The sequence below is a fragment of the Trachinotus anak genome, unplaced genomic scaffold (genome assembly GCF_046630095.1).
Source record: "Trachinotus anak isolate AG129_WGS33_773 ecotype Australia unplaced genomic scaffold, CSIRO_AGI_Tana_v1 ptg000002l, whole genome shotgun sequence".
NCBI classification, from domain to species: domain Eukaryota; kingdom Metazoa; phylum Chordata; class Actinopteri; order Carangiformes; family Carangidae; genus Trachinotus; species Trachinotus anak.
The window spans coordinates 8979371-9005000 of NW_027273853.1; the positions used below are offsets into that span (position 1 = coordinate 8979371).

The 25630-nt window shown below is 40.9% G+C and overlaps 1 protein-coding gene across 2 annotated transcripts in view; it reads right to left on the reverse strand.

The window, feature by feature from the left end:
* LOC139630576 (contactin-1a-like) overlaps positions 1-25630 on the reverse strand; it is a 65388-nt gene that overhangs the window by 18317 nt on the left and 21441 nt on the right. For both annotated transcript variants that reach the window (XM_071494161.1, XM_071494169.1), the window contains exons 2-6: positions 13841-13978; positions 11837-11875; positions 2598-2724; positions 1441-1619; positions 970-1065 (exon numbers count right to left, since the gene is read on the reverse strand). In XM_071494161.1, coding sequence (XP_071350262.1) covers positions 970-1065; positions 1441-1619; positions 2598-2724; positions 11837-11875; positions 13841-13895 — 496 coding nt within the window. In that variant the 5' untranslated portion in view covers positions 13896-13978. The remainder of the gene's footprint in view (positions 1-969; positions 1066-1440; positions 1620-2597; positions 2725-11836; positions 11876-13840; positions 13979-25630) is intronic.

The following is a 25630-nucleotide window of genomic DNA, read 5'->3' on the forward strand; positions in this document are numbered from 1 at the left end:
TTTGAATAATCTCAACACATGCAAAATAAAAATAGCACCATTCTTCAGCGCTGAGGGAAATTTCTGATTCGAGCATTTATTGACCTTTCAGATGAAATCTTATAATTCTTATAGCTGAGAGGCATAATAGAGAGCGACAGTAAGCACATTGGCTTGTTGAGGTAATTCTGATGCTGTGGAGAGAGTTAATAATGCTCTCAGACTGTTGTGTTGCAAACGGATTTGCATTAGCATGAATATTAAACATGTATACAGTCTTCTGGGTTGAAGGCTGTGGCTAAATAACAGCAAAAAAAAAGTTTTATTTAACCATATTCAAAGCACATGACATTAAACAGGGGGGAAAATAATAAAATGAGGCCTCATACAGACCAGTGCTAGAAGAGAAAACAAACATCAACCTTTGTGATGACATATTAGCTTCAACTAAATATGACAGTGATGAAAACATTTTGAAATTCTTCATTTTTTACATCCATGAAGAGGTGGAAATCAATCCAGCGTGGGGATGGTTGCAAACAGAGAACAAGTTTAAAAACTGATAATGAGTCAGTGATGTCATTATTTTGGAGGACATTAAGAAGGGCCATTCAATCCCAAGCCAACAGGGGAGAAAATGTCTTTCTTTCATTTGATTACTTAAGTAATTTGGTTCATTAGTCTGATAAAAACCCCAATGTGGATATAAGTTTACAGCACAGTAAGTCCAACAATTATCATACCAGTCACACTTTCATTTACATATATGGGAAATGTACAGTCTTCAGCTCACATGGCTGTGAGCTGCAGCACATACGAGGAAACTCACAAAAGGAGAGAACACAGTGCTAACCACTGTTCCATGCACCTGTTTTATCAATCAGATGGCACTGCTACAGCTATAGAGATGATGCTACAAGAGGAGGGAGGTCGAACAGAATCTTGTAGTATCACTTCAGCAGATGCACACTCAGTGATCACATGCTGTACCTGGATGATGTGGCGGGGGAGCACAGAGCAGCACTGCCCCCTGTCCCTCTTTCACTTTCACCGTCTCCCTCTCCTCTGATGAGAAAAGGTCGAGGTCTAAGAGAAACAACAAGAGAGAACAAAATCAACTGCAAAGTAGTTTAAGACTCAAGATCCACTGAGAATCTACTGTCTTATATACACATCTGAGTTTCTCTTATGGCTAAATTCCTTAAACCCTAAACGAAATGTTCGCTTTTAAATTGAGCTGTGGTTTCTAATAGAAAAATACATTAGCCACACTGGCATTATGAAGTTAGACCATTCACAAATTGCACTTTCCACGCCACTTATGATTTGTCCCAGCTGCCCTTGCAAATTCAGTGCACTTAATAGGCATGAAGGCACAGCTCCAAGGCAGTTCTGGGCTAAGCCTGCATGGTACTGTACATCAGTGCAGCCTAAATGAGGGTTCACATCCGGACCACTTACATCCAAACTGGACCGAGCCCACTCGGCTGATGACTGTGCCATATTTGTTGGAAGCCAGACAGGAGTAATTTCCTTCATGTGTGGTTTTAATGGGGTTGCTGATGACCAAGTTGCCTCCTACTAGACTGTAGTGGCTGCCCTCTTCATTCAGATCAATGTTAATGTTGTTCAGCTTCCACCTACAGTGAAAACAACTGGGGTCAGTACAATAGTGCATCCTGAAAGCAGTCAATGTGCAATACAACACAACACAGGATATAACCACTATTTGCTTATATTCAAAATTGCTGACACACACGTTGCTTTACATGGAGCACCACAAGGAGGATGTCTGCAGGTAAGATGTTTGATGTAGTAACTTGCAGTATTTTGCATTGCATGTTGCATGTGGCAAACACCTGACAATTGGCCCTAAAAGGCATGACAAAGCATGCACTACAATCATGAATCGGTCTTGCAGCACACCTTTGCACATACTGAAAGAATTTACCAAGCTCCACAAACTGGGAGCTGTTCTATATAAAGGCAATTACAAATTTCATGTTTCGAAAGGCATAACAGGCTGTACTATAGTTGAACCCTCTTAAATACTTAATACCAGCTGTGGTCAAAGCTAATTCCTTTCTCTCTGACATCTAATTCTGGGCTCTCTGACAGTGAAACTGATTTGGGGGATGCTGAGCAGTATCATTTACATACATTTACATCTAAATTGAAATGGATCATGTAAAATGCTTTAAATTTTGAGCTGCAAAATGAGGTGGAGACATGATGGAAATTCTGTTTATGCTGCAGCTGCAGGAACATCTCATTTGTTATTAGGTTTTTTACTCGTGTGTCATATTTTGGCATTTCAATGATTCTTGGAAAAACACAAAAATCTGTGTTAACAACAAATTTAAAAAATATAGGGTACATTTCTGTACTGCTGGATAGTCTCACACACACACAAAAACACACACACACACACACAATAAACCTTGGAATTGAATTCAAGGTTAAGATAATCATCCTTGTGACCGTGCCATTTAAAGGGCGACTTCAAAACTATGGGTTCTGCAGCTATGAATACAGCCTGAGAGATGGCAACCCATAGGAGGCATACAGATCGCGCAGTGGGTAGTAATGACACTGGGTTTATGGGGAACATATGTTACTTGTATTTGGCAGGTGGATTGGCTCGAGCACGGCAGTTCAGGGTGATTTTGGCCTCGAGCGACTCCTCGGGGTAGATTGTATCCACCGGCTGCTCCTCAAACACTGGCCCATAACCTGTGGTTTCGTCTGCCGGCAACAAACAAACAAGACCAGGGTAAGTAACACAAGCTGGGTCAGACATATAAACAGGAAATATCAAGGTGTAAGAGCTCAGCATCTGTCTGGCAGTTCTGGGGCAGTTTCATCAAAAACAAGACAGCTGAGTTCAGATGTAACACAAACTAAAAACATACTGACTAGATGGTGATATTGCCCCTCAGAGGACCTGTCTTTTAACATTTCAGCTTGCTGGTTTCACAGACACACATCTTTAATGCTTAGCGGCTGGTTTCAGATAAATCCTTGGTTGTATCTTGAACTCATCTAATCCATGCATCCACACAAACGCTCTTTCAGGCATTGATTCAGAATAATAAGACCCTGCTGCTGCTGGTTTATTCCAAATCACGACATCACACTAATTATGACAGGGATGTGCTCGCTCAGGTGCCAAACCACACTGACACATTCATCTGTTGCCAGTGGATATGATATTATTACAAGCTAATACCAATCCTGGAACTAGAAATGCTAACTTGATTTAGCATAATCCAACGACCTTTCATACTGCATTTGTCATCCTCAGTGCTGTGAAGCAGTCGCACAGGCAAATCCGGAGAGAAGAGACTTCTTGATGAAAATGTCTTTCTTGGTTCAATCTGCCTTTTACACCGTCAAGGAAAACATACAATTAGCCCCAATTACTCATTAAAACAGACAGACATCATGAGCTGTGGCATGAATGAGACATAAGCACAATGCTACGCTATGAATAAGAAATGAGGCAAAAATGTTCCCAAACGCTGATTATTCTCTCAGATCAAGAGTGTGTGTAGGTGACTGCAGGAATACAAATGTGAAGCGTGTGTGCGAGTGTGCGCACATGTGTGTTATTCCCCTGCGCCCCGGAGTTCTAAGAGAGCGCAGCTGACACCTCAATGGGGAGACGCTCGCTCTTTCAGACAGTCACATCCTGCTCCTATTCGATCCTTCCAACCAGGCCTGCGTTGGAGCTTAGGACTCACTCACTCTGAAAATGTCATATTGACAGACAGAGCCCAACCTTTAGAAACCTGTACAAAAGACTTGTGTTTTCATAATATCCTGCCACCTGAAATGGCATTCTCACTACTATTTAGTATTGTGAGAAAGATGTATTTGTGCAGAATAATAAGAAAATAAAGCAAGAATCATTCCAGCAGTCAAACGTGTGGGTGCACTGATGAACAATAATCTCCAAAACTGACGACAAAGTTTATCATCACTGAACCAGTTGCATATTTATCTGCCTCTGCTGTCAAGGAGCCAAGGAATTAAAAGTTTAGTAATCCTTACCACTACAAAAACAGATTTATAGCCACACTAGCATGTTAGCTGTACTCCGTATAGTCAACCAGGAGGCAGCAATTAAGATGTTAGGAGACAGGATCCGCTCCCACTCACACACTCCAGCAGCCAACCGTGCGCAAGTGCTTGACATTGATGCAAATCCCAAGGACTCTGAATTACTGCTGGCTGAGAGAGAATTAAATATACTATAAATGGGGCATTGTGGGGCTGATGGAAGGCAAATTAAGTGAGAAACTATGTTCTGGGAACAAGGGAGAAAGAGAAAAGAGCAAGGAGAAAGAAAAAAGTAAAGAACTGAAAGAAATAAACTCACAAGGGTGAGTAAAGGGAATACAGTGACCCTATTCTACTGTTGGACTTAAGTTGTTCTGCTTGAGTGTCAGAAAATGCTTTACATGTAAATATGAAATATAAATGTGGGATGGGCTGGACAGGGGGAGTCACTGAGGCACTGAGTGGTGAAATAGCAGTTGGAGTGTAACTGAGAGAGATGAGTGCTGGTGCCGTTCCTATACTTTCCCTGTAATGTGGGATGTGACAGATGGTGGAGGGGAGTGTTAAAGCAGGCCACATAAGGCCCACTGCCTGGAGACACACACAAACACACACACAGGCCTCTTCCATTCCCTCCTTCTCCCTTCACTTTCTCAGCCTATCTGTCTCTAACCCTCTCTGGCTTTCCTCTGTCCCCTCTCCATCTCTCTAACCTATATCCTGCTGCCACACTCTGCTCCTCTTTCTTTACCTTTCCTCTCACACCTTCTCATAACTCTTTAGTTAAACATGCTAGTGGCGAGAACAATGACAGTCTTTTGATTGGTGCATCACTTTGGTTTAAGATTCAAATAACAACTATTGGATGGATTACCAATAATACAGACGTCAGCAGAGGATAAAGCCTACTGATATGGATGATTCCCTGACTTTTTCGCTAGTGCCTTATTTGATTATTTTTGGTATTTTATTGGACATAAAGATGAAGAAAGGAAGCAGGAGGAGAGAGGGTATGACATGCAAGAAAGGTTTCTAGTTCCTGGTGCGTGGTATCCGCTGTAACAGATAGCGCTCCGTGATCCATAAATTTTCATTTAGTGCCATCATCAGGTTAAAGTTTCACTATACCCAATACTTTGGTTTTTAACTAAACACAAGCAAAACTTAAGACGTTCCCATCAGTCTCTGCTGTGCTTAGTGTTCCGTTCTTAGTGTTCTCTCTCATAGCTTCCCACTCTCAGTCACCAAGTATATTCTCTCATAAATTCTTTCCACCCTCATCCCAAACATGACTGAAATATTTTGTACAAAACACAGACAGTCTCCCTACAACTTTCAAACTCTATATCTGGTTTATTAGCTCTCCTCATCTGTGAGTGTCTCTCTTAGGTTCTCCTTTTTCTTAATCGAATCCTTTCACTGTTTCCTCTTTTGGCTCTACTTGGCTGTGGATACACTGACTCGCCCTGTTCAACAGGATTTAGAGTCTAGTCTAGAGGACAGGCTTCATTATCAAACACAGACTCCTATTCAGCTAAAGACCAGGTAAGTTTCGACTGTCATTTGAATGTGAAATACCACACAGCCTGTTATTTTAGGAGCATGCTATCTCCCCTGCCTTCAGTTTCTACAGAGACATCAATAATTCATTGAGGTATTAAGTATAATTTTAGGTGCATGACAATGACTTGTTCTTTTTAAACAGTATAATAGAAGTAAACATAAAACATCTGCAATCTGTCCTGTTTGTTGCATTTTGTAATTCCTTTTCTTTTAAAATGTCTTTCTTTTAAATTTTCAGCCATTTCACAGCTTGAAGTTTTCTTTTTGCAAATACAATATTTACTATGTGTTTTTGTTTCACGTCTAAATAGTCACATAATTACTCAAAATCCCAGAGGAACTTAATCCTCTGATGAATGCAACTTTGCACACAGCTGTGTGTTTCAGCTACATCTGCAGTGCGGTTTGTTTGCATGACCAAGAGAGTGTCCAAGTGGGACAGATAACATATTGTTTCCTGGAGGCACCAAACACAGTGTAGCAATAATTACCCACAAGCCCCTGAGCCACACAATGAGGCATGATTACAGACAAATTGTCCCTGGAGTGAAAAATCTAATGTTTTTAATTTTCTGTATTAAATAAATAATATTCAATTATTCTGTTTCACTGCAAGCTCAGCTATGTGCAGATGTATGGCCTGTGTCAGTCAGTATATGCTCAGTGTGGTGACAACTGTGCTACAGCAATGGCTATCAAAGAGAGGTATTCTCTGAAATGGCAGCTGGAGCAGAGAGATTCAAACAGGACAGGTGAGGTCTTCACAGTCCGTAACATACATAACAAAACTGAGTACACACTTGTGCAATATCACTAACAGAGGAAATTGGTGTATCAGTGACTGCTCAGACACCGTGAAGGACATTGCATAAAGTCGACCTCCACGCACATTGTCGAAGAATAAAACCATTCCTCACAAAGCAGCGCCAAAGTGCAAGACTACACTTTGCCAAAGAACATGATAAATATTGGCAGCACATTCTTTGGTCAGATGACACCAGATGGGGTCCAGGTTATTTGGCGTGGACCTGGCCAGGACTACCACAGAGACTGCACAGTGGCAACTGTGAAACATGGAGGTGGGAGAGTGCTGCTATGGAACCGCATGAGTGCAAAAGGTATAGGGGACAAGACATTTATAGATAGCACTGTGACAGCAAGTTTATGCACCCAAATACACAAGAAGCTCGACAGGACCGGGATTTAGGGTTAGGGAAGAATGGGAGAACATCTCTCCATAGATTTGTACAAGACTGGTATCAGGAGGATCAAACCTGCCATCAATAGTAAAGGTGGACATCCAGAATAAAAGAACAAAAAATAAAAGAATGGAATCTCATCAATGAATCGTGTAGTCACTTTTGCCAGTCAAATTAATTGGCTTAATTTAACCTCGGCTAAACACAAATAACACTGTGTTAAATGGAGAGGATTTGTAATTACGTTAAGTTACATTTTAGTGGGTGTGCACAGTTTTGTTATATACTGTATATTAATGTGAAACACAGTCTGCACAGTGCGCTAATAAACAATGACTGTTTCAAAGTGCATCACTTGGATCATTGTCTTTAGTCCAGCAGTCTTTAGAACACTAAAATGTTTAATTGAAAGCTGGCCTAAAAAGTTTGCAGCTTGCTACAGTACTTGGTGGGAAAGAGAAGCGTGGATTCTGTTGCTTACAGTGGACAGACTATTTCTGCAGCATTATTCACTCCTCTGCTGTTCATCTGTGCTTTGTGTTGTGTGTTCAACAAAGCAGCTAAAATTTTAAATACACTGCAACACAGAAGCTCAAACCAACACACACTTGCTCACAAGCTCACAACCCATATCTGGGGACTGAAGTGGAAGTAGATTAGTTAGTAGGGATACAGTACATCCCGAAGGTATTCACAGCCCTTCACTTTTTCCACATTTTGTTATGTTACAGCCTTATTCCAAAATGGATTAAATTCATTTTTTACCTCAAAACTCTACACACAATACCCCAGAATGACAAAGTGAAAAAAGTTTGCTTAAAGTTTTTGCAAATATATTAAAAATAAACAAAAAAAATCACATGTACATAAGTATTCACAGCCTTTACTCAATACTTTGTTGAAGCACCTTTGGCAGCAATTATAGCCTCAAGTCTTTTTGAGTATGATGCTACAAGCTTGGCACACCTATGTTTGGGCAGTTTCTCCCATTCTTCTTTGCAGAACCTCTCCAGCTCCATCAGGTTGGATGGGGAGCGTCGGTGCACAGCCATTTTCCGATCTGTCCAGAGATGTTCAATCGGGTTCGAGTCTGGGCTCTGGCTGGGCCACTCAAGGACATTCACAGAGTTGTCCCGAAGCCACACCTTTGTTATCTTGGCTGTGTGCTTCGGGTCGTTGTCCTGTTGGAAGATGAACCTTCGCCCCAGTCCGAGGTCCAGAGCGCTCTGGAGCAGGTTATCATCAAGGATGTCTCTGTACATCGCTGCATTCATCTTTCCCTCGACCCTGACTAGTCTCCCAGTTCCTGCTGCCGAAAAACATCCCCACAGCACGATGCTGCCTCCACCATGCTTCACTGTAGGGATGGTATTGACCAGGTGATGAGTGCTGCCTGGTTTCCTCCAGACATGACGCTTGGCATTCAGGCCAAAGAGTTCAATCTTTGTTTCATCAGACGAGAGAATTTTGTTTCTCATGGTCTGAGAGTCCTTCAGGTGCCTTTTGGCAAACCCCAGGCGGGCTGTCATGTGCCTTTGACTGATGAGTGGCCTTCGTCTGGCCGCTCTACCATACAGGCCTGATTGGTGGAGCGCTGCAGAAATGATTGTCCTTCTGGAAGGTTCTCCTCTCTCCACAGAGCAACGCTGGGGCACTGTCAGAGTGACCATCAGGTTCTTGGTCACCTCCCTGACTAAGGCCCTTCTGCCTAGATTTCTCTACGGCCAGCTCTAGGAAGAGTCCTGGTGGCTCCAAACTTCTTCCATTTACGGATGATGGAAGCCACTGTGCTCATTGGGACCGGTGTGTGCCTTTCCAAACCATGTCCAATCAACTGAATTTATCACAGGTGGACTCCAATCAAGTTGTAGAAACATATGAAGGATGATCAGGATGCACCTGAGCTCAATTTTGAGTGTCATGGCAAAGGCTGTGAATACTTATGTACATGTTTTTTGTTTTTTATTTTTAATATATTTGCAAACCTTTCAAGCTAACTTTTTCACTTTGTCATTCTGGGGTATTGTGTGTAGAATTTTGAGGTAAAAAATGAATTAAATCCATTTTGGAATAAGGCTGTAACATAAAAAATGTGGAAAAAGTGAAGCGCTGTGAATACTTTCTGGATGCACTGTACACTGAGGTAATGCAGGGCCAGGGACTGCTGTGGAACTAAGAACTGAGTCAGTGGTCCATCCTCACTAAATGATAGAAATAATGTCACCGATATGCCACACAGAAACACAATTTCATGATGACACTGACAAAGGAACTGTGGGTCGGATCACCTGGATCCAACATAAAGAGCCAATCTCGTTAGTAAGGTTATAGATATTAGCTTCATCTAAGCTTTTTAGATCAGTGTTTGAAAAGTACTGAACAGCTAAGAAGTGGTGTTCATTGACTTTTTGATACTTGGGGTCAAGGTTAGGGTTAGGTGCTTTAAAATGCAGTGAAAACTACAAACATTATACGGCCATTAAAGGCGAGAGGAAGTGACTGGTCCTAAAGAGACAGATACTGGGTGGACTATCATTTTACCAGCAGAGTGATGGACATTAGCATTGCTATAGGCTAAATGATAAGAAGTTCACTTGTAAGAAAAAAGAGGGATTCTGCAGTGTGTCCCAGCTGGAAGGCAGCCTACACAATGTTCTGACCTTTGAGGAGCGTGGTATCGACTCTGCCTCCTCCCATGACTACGCCTTCATCTTTGTCCAAGTTTGACAAAGAGTTCAAAATTACAAAGCCTTCTCACATATTTCAGTGCTGAGTGACTTTAAACACTGTAGTCCAGTGAATCGGACTGATGTGTGCATCATCAAAAACAATCAGCAGAGCCCAAGCGACACCCCGCTGTGTTATTTCTGCAGACAAGAGGACGTAATGTCAACATGCCCAGGAGGTGACAATCCACACAGGCACACAGACTGCGAAAATTGTCTGCTGTCGATGCTCTATGAGGAAGAAAAGTGAATGAATGGGTAAAAAAAAAAAGAGACCACGAGAAAAAAAGATTCGAGTTCACCAACAAAATCTCGATGCAGCATCACTACTTGTTCCCAAGCAACGAATCAGCAAGCCCTCTTTTTTCCATTTACCCCTTGCTGACAGCCATCTCCATGGGTCAAATCATATGCACATAATGAAAACATTAAATATACACACACAGTCAAATATTTAAACTAATGAATAGAGACCCAATTTTGAATATGAGCTTGAGCTTGGAGCATTTGATTTTCCTTTTGCCAACACACTCGACTTAAAGGAACAGTGGGACATTTTGGAAAATGCATTTATTCGCTTTCTTGAAAGATCAATATGGACTATTTCTGGACTACCACTTGGCCTGGCACAGAGACTGTCGTGAGTTTCAGCTGGCTGCCTGGCAACCTTGGAGCAATGCCATGCCAAAAAATTGTTTGGCACATAACCCACTGTAAAACCCCAACTTGTTGTTCATACACTTCAGTTCTTATACAGATACAAAAAACAAGCGAGACAGAACTTGTTAATCACTGAGCTTTAGAGGTGCTGCTAAGTGAATTGTTTTACCACTGGACAGAGCCAAAGCTATAACCCCATTTCCAGTCTTTATGCTAAGCTACAATACTCGCTGTAGCTTCATATTTAGCACAAATACATTAGAGTGGTATCAATATTTCAATATTCTCATTAACAAAAAAAGAAAAAAAAACAATTTAATGACCACACACACACACACACACACACACAATGAATCAATCATAGAGCCATACAGTGTATTATTTTTCCTCCTCTATCTCATCTATCAACATCACAATGAGGCATGGTAACTGTAATTCAGTTTCTGGCTTTAATGACCATCCTAGATATCTCTGCCCAGGACAGCTCAGTGTCTTGGACCATCTCCATTAATGTACATTTCCAAGTAGGAGAAATCCAGAAATAGCAACATTGGAAAGAGACATGACCTCCAGATAGATTTTCATTTGTCCTGTCCTATTGTAGACCATGGGAAAAGGAGCTGTCTGTCACTGCATGTCCCTTAATGAATTCTGACAGGCGGATACTATTGTAGTTTTACCGCCTCAGGAGCTGGAGTGGGCAGAGATGGGCAACTGAAGCCTATTTGGAGCTGATATACTTCTTTTCTTTGGTTTCACTGTAATATAGTAAATGAGTTTAAAGCTTAAATAACAGTTTAAATTAAGGAGGAGGTGGAGATTTCAATGGTATATTATCTCTCTGATACTTTATACATAGTCTATTTATTAAATCTGCAAAGAGGGTTGTATTTTCTTTGAAAAGGCATTCCATGCAGGCTGCCTGTCCACCAGATGGATGTGTAAGTGTTGTGCAATATCCTGTTGTCTAGAATTACCAAAACAATAGCAGAAGCTGACTAAAATGTGTAACAGAAAAAAAGAAAATTGTGCAACCCCTCTCTCCTGGGCTGTAAAGCTGTGTAATGTGTCTTTCCAGGGGAATATAAAACCCTGTGATGATGTCCATGAATAAACAAATAAGTTGCCTAATGGAGTGTTTCTCCACAGCAAATCAAATGAAATTCAAGTTATGCAAGTTAAAGGTCACATGTGAGAATTATTTTGACAGAATTAGTCAAGAAGCAACCAAAAGTGACTGGCCTTATTCTTCTCAAACAGATCTAGTGGTGTAGCCTTGACTGCCTCTGAATGGGTGTAGCTTGTTTGTCTCCGGTTTGAAGACCATAAATCAAATGGAGAGTTTTGCTTTCCTATTTTTCACTTTTCATATTTTGTGGTCCTGGTTTGAATGATCAGCCCTGAGTTCCTCAAGGGTACTTCAAAAGAATAAATATGTTCATAAAAATAAATCACTTGTCGACCCTGTGACCATTCTGGTTATTAAACACTCTCTGTATCCTCCTGGTCATCCTCACCCTTGAAACCTCATCACCACCAGTGTAACATTTTCTGAATATTTTCTGAATATCAAAACTTTGCACACTCTTGAATGAATTTAAAAAGTGCATGAACATAAGGTCAGAGCTCTTCATTGCATTTCCTTACCTCTGTAAAAGTCAGGTATCTCTCCATGAAATGATGCATCTGTAACAAAGGACATTATGTCAGCATTTTGAACCATAACGCTGCAAACTACTCCTGATATCAATTACTTCCTGTGTTCTAAACTACAGGTGTATTTCTCTTTCTCACAGGATACAGCAAGAACATTGAACATCATGAACGTTTCTTCAGCGAGGTGCAGGTCTTTGAAAGAATCCCTTTTTGCTGCTGACAGTGTGATGAATGGCTGGAAAGCTTTTGGAATGAAATACTGATCTGTGAAATCCACTACATCCCACCCTTCACAGTAAAATACCAAAGTTTTGTGGCTGGCCTTGAGGGTTTAATTACTTATGGTGCATTTACAGAAGGGAGAAGACAGTCATACCAACCAGATGATTAGACAATAACTATGACTGTTAAACACTTTTGCATCTGTATGTCGTAGTCTAAGAATTACCATGGACTGGCTGAACCGCTCTGTACTTTAGTTGCAGGATAGTGTGCGCTTTACTTTTGTTCTGCTGTCATGACATTAATGTCACATTAGTCATCAAACTTTGTTCTTGTTGGGGCTAAACAAAAATGTCAAGCCAATGTTCTCTACCCACAATAACAACCTGAGTCTGCTGGTTGGCTGCTGTCTGTTTAGATAGAGCAGCCATACACAGTTCAGCCCTGTGTGGCTGAACTACATAGAGTGTATGTGAACTGTGTAACTGTGCACCCATTTCTTCTCTGTAGCTGTATGTCAGAGCATTTCCAACAGGATACTCTGAGCTTTAGCTGTAGTGCTGCCAAAATCTTTGTTGAGTTCAGCTGCAATGCTACAAGTACCTCCCCATATTAAAAAAAAGGAGAAAAAGGAAGATAAATCTCCTAGATCTCAACATCTGTTTGAGAAGGATGTGGTGTGAAGCCAGAATTCCCAATCTCCCAATTTATTTATTTTTTTGGTTCATGTGAAATCCAGCCTGAAACAAGTGAGAATAGCCCCAGGTGTGAGAACACAGAGGAGGCTGTATCTTTTTTAGTCAGGTCATTTTCAGGCCTGCTGTTTTCTGTCCACTTTCCTTTGTTTCCAACACAGATGACTGCACAGTGGGATCACAAAAAAAAAAAGAATGAAAACCTGCAAACTAGGACCTTCAAGCGCACAATTGCCCAGCCTGGATTGTCAGATATACGTACCCTTTGTACCTTTTCCTACAATTTGTGCTCCTTTTACAGCTGGCCTTGGCATTTATCTCGTATCTAGTCCGGATTTGGTTAGTTTGCATTTACACCTGACAATCAAACACATCCTCACGGTAGTCAATAAAAACAGATTTCTACTTTCATCCTTGAGGCACACATCACTTCCAACGTCATTATACCCACTGTGTTCTTGAAAGCTAGTCATTAGCAGCTTGTTGACGCTTCGTCTTTCTTATCATGAGTCCACTGGCAGTCCAGTTTGGATAAATGTGCCACTATCCAAGTTGTCTGCCACCTCTTTGGTTTTCATGTGTCTTAGTCGGAGCCACTAATCAAAATTTCTCCATTTCAGTAGTTGCTGTATTGCACAGACTGTGAGTGCCAAATGAATCTTTGAGAACTGGATTTTTGAATGGTAACACTCAGTGAAGATGAAGGGCCTACAAGTAAACCAGAGTCGAGCTAAATGAGCAATGCCCTTTTGATTTCTCGGTGCTGTTCACTGCCAATGTTTGAAAAGAAAATTCTCAGAGAGCAAACTGCTGCTACTACTGCTGCTGAACTAATTATACAATTTTATGTAGCACTGATGCCAAATAAGTACAAATTTGTGATTTACATGTTTTTATTTCAAGCACTGAGCTGAGAAAATGTAATGATTCGTACAGTCATAGAAACATTGTGTAATTAATGATTTTTAGAGATGTGATGATTTCATCCAACAGCAGTGATACACAGTATTTCAACATGTCTTTTCACACATTCTGCAAATTCATTTAGCCAATCCCTTTCAGCTGATGTGCTACTGACCTGCAGGGGAGAGTGAGAGGACCAGCAGATGGAGGAGCAGGGTGAGGTGCAGCATGATGTTGGAGAAAGAAGCACCTGGTGGGGTTACAGCTAGAAGCTCAGCTGATGGAACATTAGCAGGACATTAGCCTGGATTTCCTTAAAGAGACATAATAAAACAGGAAGAGAGAGAGATTGTCAAATGAAGGACAAAAATCTTACGGGAAAAAAATGTTCGTTGAATCTGGGAATTTAAATTAATATGATAAAATATCCTGCAATAGAGGTCAGATAATTTACTACAGAAACACAATATATAAACTGGCAGTGACCAGTTTTTTAATCCAACAAACTAGTGTTTACTGTACGAGATCATTCAAATCTAACAGCATGCTAATGTTAAATAGAAAGCACCCAAGGGTGTTGTGCACCCAACCACATATTACATCTTTCTATTAACATAAAACCACAATAAAAGGACAGGAATCAGCATCAAAAAACCTCAAATACAATACAATCCCATTTGTAAAACCACAGGCCAGCAATTACGTCTGTGTGTGTGTGTGTGTGTGTGTGTGTGTGTATCCTTTTCTCATAACAGTTGTTTCTCATAACAGCTTTTAAAATTGTTTTACTTTTGCTTTATACATGCCTTAAACAGTTTACTATCAAACATGTTGATACTGACTAATGGATTAATCTAATCGTCTCAGGGTTGTGTGTAGAATTCTGTCGAGACATTTGTCTCATGTGGAAGGCTTACTGTGTATGTAAACTGTATCAGGATCAACCTGTGTCAGAGCACATGACAGGCTTCACCAACCAATCTCCGCCTCAATGAGCATCACAAATGCACAGCGCTGCAGCATCTCTGCTTCCTGTCAGCCTCCGAGGCACAAGCTCCTTGATTGGTTGCCACCTGATGATTGACATGTGGACAGTTGCCAGAAGAAATCCTGAGCGCCGGTCTAGTTGAGCAGGCAACTTGCTGCCCACTCACTGTTCCCAAGATGTTAACGCCACACCAGGAATCACCAACACAACACTGGCTATCAGCCTCACACCCAGTAACACAATATGAAAAGCAGCAGCTGTCTGAGTGTGGACACACACTGTGCTGATAGAAACAAGAGGAGGAGACAAATATAGTTTCTCCATAATGGTGGAGAATATTCTCCATGTAATTGATATTCTAAATCAGATCAGACTGAAAATGTTTCATGTTCTATAAAAGAAAGATCCTCAGACAGATACCTGTTATACCATTAGAGCTTATATACTGTAACAGGAGATTCTCAAACAATTTATCTGCAAAAACAGAGAAAGGATCCACAGAAAAAGATGTGAGATGCAGCACAAGTGGATGAATACTAATATTTCCAGATGAAGGTCTCTTAGATGGACCAAAGACTTTTGAGTGATGCTCAAAGCTAATTTATACCCCAGTTAATCATTTAATTAAGTATTACAGCAAAGAAAAAACCTTTAGGGAAATTATCCGGGAAATGTGTCACCTTGCAGGTAACAGAATGACATCAACACCAAGCCTCTTGACATTTTAAAAGCTGGAAAAAAAATCTCTCATTTGCACCTATGATTTTTGTCTGAATAAGTCAATTTTACTCTTAATGGCTTTTCAGTGCATGTTGACCAGGGCACTGTCAAACTCACAATCAAATGCAACACCTCATGTCTTCAAGCAAACATTCATTCATCATCCATCATCCATTCATTCCCAGGTCGTGCTGGCCTGGTGTGTGTTGATTAGAGCGTAATTGAACATGAGGCAGATACTATTGATTCTTTGTGCGCAGCCGGAGGTGTCAGCTGGCGGAGACTCAGAGGTGTGACAGCAGGATTGAGATCTCACCAGTCTCCAGACAAATGGAGTCTGAATGGATGATAGAAGAGTGTGTCAGTGTAATACTCCAGCTTTGAATCACGCAAACAAAATCACACTCACAACAAAACATTCAAACACGGTCAGACAAAAACAAATTCAGGAAAAATGGGGCAGACATACTGTACAACTATACCACACACACAATAAGTTGGCCATAATGTCCGAGCTGTACAGCTGCAGGGAGGCAGTACAGAGGAGATTTCATTTTCACGCTGGCCCGTATCCTAGCAACACCTTTCAAAAAGAGCAGTTTGTGTGCTGCGGGGGGCCTTTTGTGATCGGCAATGAAACTATGCAAACATTCATTTTAATCTGGAACAACACTGCTGTTGTGGAACGAAGACTTAGGGTGCTGTGCTCATCTATTAAAGACATTCATCTCTCCTTGTCTTCAGAAAAAACAATGAAAAAAACAAGTTTATTAAAACTCTTTCCCTCTCTCTCCCTCTGCTTCACTCCACAGCTACATTTTTACAGCAAGCATCATTTCTGTTACTCCTAAATCATAAATGATCTTAATAGATGCACTTAGGAGATTAGGGGAGACGACAAGGAGCCTCATTATAGCGTCACAGTGCATTGTGAAAGAACCAATCCCATCTATCCCATTAAGAAGTGTCACTGAATTGATATACTGTAAAAAACCATCAGACCGGCACCACACAGCATGCTCTTATAATCAGTATTAATGGGGCCTCCTACCTCTCCTGTCCTATCTTAGCAGCCCGAATGCACGTGATGAGAGCGCTCCAGTCATCACAGTAAATCACAAGGCCCAGACGTGACAGCCCTCAAACAAGGCCATTTCTTCCCCCCCATAAATCACACCCTAGACGTTGCCAGAGCTATTACTGCTTGTGGTTTGATTTTGGTGGTTTTTCTTGTCAAGTTTTTTTTTTTTTCCTCGTCCAGCTTTGCTTTGCTTTGCTGGCTGAATTTCAATCTCTTACTCTCTCCCGTTACTCCCCTTAGAATTCTCAACCTCATTACTCTGCAATCAGAAAACATATTACACCGAGCGGAGGCTGCTGGGGGCAGATTTTGGGATTTTACTGCTGCACTCTGATGACCAATATTGTCATCTGTGCTTTTTATCATGATCCCATAACCCCCTCAGGGCATTATGGCCTCGGTGAAAGTGAGCGAAACCCCTCCTTTTCCGTGCTTTGCCTGATGCAAGCTGCATAATCAAGTGGGGAACTTTACAGAAATGTCTTCCTCTATCAGCCGGGGCAGATCCACTGATGTGGGGGAGGAGGAGCGCAGGGAAAAGAGGACAGGGTGGAGGAGGGGATGATGGAGGGGTCAGAGTGGTCTTAGGCTTCAAGAACAAGATGTTGCTCCAACAACCCCACCCCCACTACCACCACCATACACATTATACACAATCAACACCACCACAAGCGGTCATTAACAACAGATTTGCTGTAATCCTGCAAGAGGAAGCCAAGATGGGGTTAACACTGGATTGGTCTTAATCAGTCAGAGAAGGAAAAATGAGCACTGCTTAGATACAGTGCCAGCTACTGCAGCGTCCACGTCATGTCTGAATTCCAGGAGGACGAAAACCTTTCTAGCATGCAGTAAAGACAAACAATGCGGTTTACAGTTGAAACATTTAGTCTGCTAATTGATTAGTTGATTGACTGAAATTTAATCTGCAACTGTCTTGTACTGTTTCAGTCATTTATTGAGTAAAGATGCTCAACACTATCTGATTCCAGTTTCTGAGAGGATTTTCTGCTTCTTTGTATAAATAAAACAAGCAACTTGAACACCCTAACTTTTTAACTGTCTTCCCACATTATACAGACGAACAACAATTATACAAACGATTGATTACAGCCTACAGCCTTACAGCCTTTAATGACAGCCGGAAGTGTTTTTGCAAAACATTATGATGTCAGTGTGAAGTAAAATATCATCACTTCATCATTTTATCCTATTAGACAATTGTGTCATAATTAGCGTATGATTTATTGAGTTATATGTTATTTTATTTATGAGGTCACAGTGATCTTGACCTCTGACCTTTGACCACCAAATTCTAATTAGTTCATCCTTGAGTCCAAGTGGACTTTTGTGTTAGATGTAATGAAATTCCCTCTGGGCGTTCCTGATGTATCATGTTCACAAGAACGTGAGATCACTGTGACCTTGACCTTTGACTTCGACCAACAAAATGTAATCAGTTCAGAGTTCAAGAGGATGTTTTTGCAAAATGTTTTGTGAGGTCACACTGACCTTGACCTATAACCCAAGTCCAAGTGAACGTAAGAACAAAATTTGACAAAAAAAAAGGCGTTACAGAGATTCATGGGATGGGAATGTGACAGGCGCGCGGACAACTCAGAAACAAAATGCCTCCGGCCACGGCTGTCACAGGCGTATAGGCATAAAAAAATAAATCAATAATGAAATGGAGTACTCAATAATGAAAATAAATGTTAACAGCAGCCTGAGTGTTGCCAGTCTGTCCTTTTATGTGAAACATTACAGCACATGAAGTAAACACTGGGGATGGGCAGTATATTAATTCTTATCATTTACTGTTCATTGTTATTATCGATTTGTAGGATTTTCAAAGTAACAAAGTAAGTTGTTTTCTGAAATAACATAAAAAAATTATAGTATATTTCATTTCTCCCAGAGTGATTTCTGTAGTGTTAAATGCCACCTCATTTTCAACACCTAAACAACACATTATAATTTACAGTATATCAAAGGAATAGTTCAACATTTAGTAAAGAGATTATTCACTATTCCCAAGAGTTAGATGAGAAGATTGATACCACTCTCATATCTATCTATCTCTCTCTCTCAGTGAGAGAGACAGAGAGAGAGAGAGAGAGAGAGAGAGAGAGAGAGAGAGAGGCAGACTTTGTTGCCTTTGAAGAGAGCCAGGCTCGCTGTTTCTCCCTGTTGCCTCATATTTAGCAGACAGACATCAGAATCTAACTTTCAGCAAGAATGTGAATAAGTCTATTTCCCTAAATTGCAAATTATTCCTGAAATATTGGAGGAGTGTTAATTTGTTCTTTTATCTAATTCCTCTCACCTCATCTTTTCTGGTGAATCACCACTTAGACCAAGGCGTGAGATGTGGAATCCTAAAATCACATATGTTGTAATATGGCAGATAAGATTTAGTGGCATCACCTAATACTGATGGCAGAAAAACAAGCAAGACGGGGAGAGGAATATTGATCCAGATTAAATTAAGATGAAACAGTGAGACATTGGGTTTGACATCATCTGTAAGAGGCAGCAGTGACTTAGTCTGGTTTAAGGGGCATTACTGTTCAATCTCTTTAGCTTTATTTATCCAGAGCCTGCTGAGAGTTGCTGTCCTACTGATTCACATTCATGAGACTACAGACAAACATGTCTCAGAAAAACCACTTCCACTGTTTGATCACTTAATTTTTCAAGCAGGAATTCAGAGAGCAAGCACATTTGAAGCCAGTTTACCAGACACAAGCACATTCCTCTTTCTTTCAAGCTGCCAAAGTCTATTTTTAGAAGTTGATATCAACCATGGTGTCACATATACTTTCTCTAGTTTTATAACATGTTTCCTTATAACGGATTCTGCTCTGTGGAAAAAGCCAAAACCAAATGAGGTTTGCTATCAAATGCTCACTTTAGAAATGAAGTTTGACACAATTTTCTCTTAAAAGGAAAGAAAGAAATAGAAGCAGCACAAACCTCTTCACATCTGCTGAGATCAGACAGCTGATATGACTACATATTGTGTTTTTACATAAATCAGGATGACACAAAAGCTGTGATCCGCCTCATTTTTATGCTGAATCAGTGTTATTCTACCTCAAAGCGGCAGTGATACACTTAGTGTAACCTATGAATTATTTATGAGAAAATCATTGATTTTGATTCCAAAATGAGCCACAGACAGCCACAGCCTGTGTGTCTCTTCAACCTCGGCTCTGAAAGAGGCACTCCTCCTGTTCCTGTATCTGTGTGGAGAATAAAACTGTACTGGGCTACAGACAAACAGGTTTATATCTCCCAGAAGACCAACAGAATGATTCAATTAAATACAAGGATACAGACATAGGCTATCCAAGCCTATTACACAGCAGATAAAGAAGTAACGCCAAAAGACACACACAACAGCACCTGCAGAACAAGCTGCTCTCTACACACTTTGTACTACACCAGCCCCCCTGTTGCTAAGCGGGAACTGGTTCAGCGCTCGATAGAAAAAAAATAACTTTTTGAGAGCGGAACAGCGTGATTTCTTCATTTGCCGCTTTTTCCTTTTAGCAAGAAGCTCCTGCAAAATTTTACTTTTTGGCAAATTTCAGTGTATTCTGCATTCATTTTTCAGGGTATTACATGTTGTGTGCAATCTAGTGCACAGACTGCGTTCAGCTGTTGTTATTTTTGTCCTTCCCTGGCAAATACACCTCAGTACCTCCTGAACCCAGAGAGCAGACAGACTCTGCATAAGGTACTATTCATTATGTAATCCAGCTGCAGAGGATCCAGTCATGGCTCGTTCACTGTGTCAATCTGTCTCCCCCTCCCTCCCTCCCTCCCTCCCACCTTGTCTCTCTCTCTCTGATTCTCTGTCTCTCATCCAATAGACGCCACCATGCTAATGTAAGCTATTTATCCCAACCCCTGCAGTCAACACAATGCCCCCCAGGGCCACACAGGCTCAGCAACCTCAGCTGACCTGAATATCAATGGCACCAGTCATTCAAGCCATGAAAACTGGAGCTGGACCGCTGTATGAATTACAATAACCTCCACTCACAATGTTTATAAATTAATGTCTATAAATTAAATTAACAAACACTGCGTCTTGAAAAATGATTAGAAATGATAACAACTTTTGTCTTTGTTCCCGAGGAAGTCATCATCTGGTGCTCTTTCTGAATGCTGAGTGATGAACCAAGAACACGGAATGACAGCTGATAATTTTGCTATCATCAGTAAGTGCACCCTTACGCTTCTGCAGTGATGATTTAAACCTGTGCTTTTCCCATTTCTGTAATGGCCTATTACCTGCAAACACATCACAGAGATAGTCTCATCTGCTCCTCCACCTCACCTACTGGATGGTGCCATTGTTATGTGTTCATGTGGTAAACTATGCCAAGCATGGTACACACATAGAGAGCCAGAGTTCACAGCAAAATGATCATAAACAAATAACAAAAAATGCTACTAATAAACAGGAATTGGCAGGAATAAGACAGTGTGATATAAAATATCAGCCTATGGACAGGATGAAGATGATCTTATATCTTTACATCAGGACTCCATCAGAAATGCTTTCAAAGATGCTTCTCTCTATGACTGAGAGAAGAGCGGCCTCTTCTGCCTTGCATTTGGATGTTACCATCATAATTACACTACAATCTCTGTCACAACATAAAATAGGTTTGCAGTTTCTCCGAGCAACAACCATCACACATTCTACAGCTGAATAATACTCAGTACAAATCCAGCTTCTGAAATAGTGTATGTGCTTCCAAGCATGGAAAGTATGTCACATTGTGTTTGATAAACTGTGCCACACAGGCAAAGGTCAGAGGAGACTTGCGATCTATAAAGAAAGAGCATTCAGCTTAATTACTTCATGCTACATCTGTGCAATAAAGATACTGGCTGAGAGGTTTCTATAGCAGAGCAGTGATGTGCTTTAGAAGCCACACATCTTGGTCCCCATTCACTGATGGCCATACACTCTGCTGTAAATAACTGTAATTACTAAGTGACAGAGTGCTGCTTGCAGCTGATGGCATAGCTATACAGATAAAAGAGGAGACTTCATATATAGCAATTAGTGCATCCTTAAGTATAGTGAGTAAAAGCTTCAGACTGCACAAAGAAAGGTCTTATGGGGAAAGTGTGAATAAAGTGCATTGATTTTGCAGTGGCTACCTACAATACATGGCAAACAATGGAAAGATTAATGTATTATTCATCCCCTTATTGGATTAGGGGGTGTGAATCCAACATTAGGCAAAATATTAACAAAGGGAACGTTTAAACGTAATCATAAAATAAGCCACAAATATCCTTCTTAATTGCATTATGGTCAAGAAGAGGGGGAAGTTACTTGTTAAACCATCACCACACAAACCAATAAAACAAAAAGGAAAACAATCAGGGCATGGAGTGTGTGTGCATGTGACTCTGCTCGGTGCTTACCTTGCTGTGGAGAGCTATCATGCCAGTGGCTATGTGACAAGATGAGCTACTTAGCAGCCCGTGTCCCCATCCCCTCCAACATGCACACCCTGCCAAGTGTCCTAAATACTCCTCTCCATTGTCTGCCTCAGCAACGAGCTGTGCTGCTGGATGCAAGCGCTCTCTCCAAGGTGGAAAGGAGGAGAGAGGGACGATGGGAAAAGAAAAGGCTAATTCCCCGAGCAGGACAGGGAGCCATGCAAATGGGACGCCACTGAAGAAGCCTCCCTGCAGTGAGAGCGCTCCAAAGAGGGGTCTTCTCTCGTCACTGTGGCCAGGCTGGGGTTTAATCTTTTAAGCCCTCCCGTCCCACGCACAAACACACACACACACGCAGACACACTAAAACGCAAAAAATACAAATTGAAAACACATACAGACACACAATTTCAACCCCTCTCCCTCCTTAACCCAAACTTCACCCTCCATCCCCCCGACTTCCCTCTCACCATTAGCCTGGCAGTGGCCCAGACACATCATCAGCACTGTCATAATCATCCCCACGACTGTCGCATTGAAAGCTATTTCCCTCCTGGAAAAGAAACTCATTGCTGAGAAGCTAAAAAGACCCAGAAATCAGACCAAAGAAGTGACGATAAGACATGAAGGATTGTTGCTGTGATATGGATTGCTCACTTAAATGATATAATTCTGCCAGGACTAAGCACATTCTGCACTTCATTTTCCTACATCTTTTGCATCTCATATTCTATTTATCTTAGAAGCCAGCTACAGTTGAGCTCTTCTTTGAAGTTCATTTATCTCCTCTCCCTGAACAGAAGTAGGATTAAGTCTATTTTTACTATTTAAAACTTTTTATTAATGAATGTGCACACTGAATATCTCAAAGCTTCCAGTTGTGTCACTCCTGAACTGATCTTTAAATACAGGAACGAACACCGGACAACAATTAATTCCAAGTTGATCATGTTTTCGAGTGTTGTCAATGGTTTGTTTACATCAGAAATAGTTGTAAAGAAGGATGTCGGGCTTATGTTCAGCTTGGAAACACAAAACATTTGTTTTTCAATCTATAACTCAAAGCCTAGCCAAAGTATCAGTGTCTCCATTGCATTGTTTGCCCCCAAAGAGCAGTGGTTTATTTTTCAACTGTAAAATGTTCCACTCAGTACATATCTTCATCTCTATATTAGAAAATATATTCTTAACATTATGATTTGAACTATAAAATATCAAGATCAAAATCAACTTTAAAAACTCTACTATTGGTCAGCTATAATTGCAACTACAAGGTTTGCTTGTGTTTGCAAGTGTCAGAGTTTATTTTCAGACTCAAGGGTCTTAACTACCGCTCTCTGCAGAGGACAGAAAAGAGAGGTAGAGAAAAGCTAAAATAAGCAAAGTGCCAGTGAACAAGACACCGAACCCTGAACCTCTCCAGTGGAGCAACTCATGGTCAAACAGCTAAAGGGAGATATATTATTATATTAGGTTTTAGTGTGTTTGCTCTGTTGTGGGGACAGGAGGCAGCTACCGTTATACAAATTCTCACAAGGTGCCTTTGAGTTACATTAACTGAGAAAATACTGTGTGAGTGTTGCAGGGATTTGGTAGAAGGGACACTACAGCAGGTTCAGGAGAGTTGGAGCCTTGTAAGGCCCACACAACAAATGTGTCTGAGTTTCAGTGAGCTCTCCGCCTGTATTACCACGTACAGCAGCATTTTTAGCAAATGATTTGGTACTGCCTGGACCCCACCCAGCCAGATCTGACATCATGATAAATTGTGTGATCAGGCTTAAAAGAAACAAAAAATGCTCCAGGACCACACAACACAGTGCAATGAATTGATTCAAATTATTGGATTTCGCGGTGGTTAATCAGATATCCTACTATAATCTATCCTAGTGGGAAATTTATGTCCAGTTGATGCTTTAAGGAAAAGGAAAGTATCTTAATTCATCTTGATTCACTCCTAAAGCCTTGGGAATGATACAGGCAAGACTGAAGAATTAGAAAACAGAGCAAAAACAAGACCTACTAGTATTATCTAAGGCTGGAAGAAACATTAACTTTGTGGGCCATTCAACTTACTGTAGTGATTACAGAAAACAAGAAGTTGTATAAGGACTGTGGAGAGGAAGTGGTGAGAGTGGTGTTTTTGATGGCGACTGCATCCTTACTAAAATGTATGAAATCTGGAACTTACAAACATCTTCACTTGACCTTCAAATCATTAAGCTAATGGATCAGGTCAAGATAGCGGCAGATGATGCTTGAGACCAAATCCAGTCTAATGGCTTCCGTTTAGATCAAACAGACAGAGCACTAACAAGTCAGGAGAGCAGTGCAAAGACGCAAGAAGTGCCATTTCTTCCTTTTAGCAGGCACTCGGCTGCTGTTCATAAACCATGAGCTCGCCTGCTAATCAAAACCACTGCAAATCTCTAAGAAGCATACAGCATGTGGAGCAGGGCACAGAGAGCAGTGGCTGAGCAGAAGGCTTGTGTCTGGCTGGATTCACTGCTCCGGCTTTTTTTCTTCCAGTGCGATTTACCCAATACTTCTGACTCAGCATAATCCCACCACAGACAGGGATAAAGGAGGATCACTTCCCTCCTTCTTCTGTCTATGTTACCAGAGCTACAGGACTGCAGAATGGTTGAATAAGACTTTGTGCTGTTTCACAACATCACTCTGACCAAGACAGATAAAAACAGCATGAGTATTTACAGGTGGACTGTCGGTGTTTTCTTCGGCAGAAAGTTCTTGGATATCTGCCAGTCTGTGGTAGCACATGAATAGGGTTTGCTTTATTATTGGAAAGTCTGCAACTAACAGCTTATAGAACGTCAGTTGCATTATAGACATTACATATAAAATAAATACTCAAATAACAAAGACTTTCTTCTCAAAGCAGCACATTCTGTAAAAGTGCACAGAAAGCATCAACAGGAAAATTGTGATATCGCACTCGATGCACATGAGGAGTTTTCCAAACTGGGTCTAATTTGTAATCATAAGCAGTGAAATTAAAAATCATCCACCATTCACCAATTATCTGTTTAGAGGATCTGTCTCCAAATTATGATCAGCAGCTGATTGATCATGCATCTAACTGTGCAAATCAGTAAATCACTAAACTCTACCCACTTTCTTTGCTCCAGCTGGTTAAAACAAACATTGAAAATTAATTGCAAATACAGTTCAAACTAGATTCTGTGATAACACGGACTAGAAAACTATTTGACACTGATGGAAGGCATGTGAGCCACATTTGTGACAAGTCTTTCAGCTGTCTGAAATCTGCTGTGCCCTGGTTTCTGCTCCCTATGATCACATCTGATGTGGTGTTGCGTGTCAGCAACATAATGAGGAGAATGGATGTATGAAAGGAAGAAGAGAAATACATATTAAATGACACTGTATATAGCTCTTATGAAGCACTTCCTAATCTCAAACAGACTTTCTACAATCTATCTTCTCATTGCCGTCTTGCATCAACTGTTCTCTCCTTCTAACAGTCAGTTGTTGACCACGTTTAACTGGTTTTATTCCCACAAACACCCTCTTGTGCTTCTTTGGCTCTGAACTGGCATTGATGTGTTTTATTGATGCATCCAAGGCCTTCCACAGAATTAATCACGAAAAATGATTTCTATTTGCTTGTGGAGTATATTTGGAATACTAGACTTCTGGTATGCCCATCTGACAATGCAGGT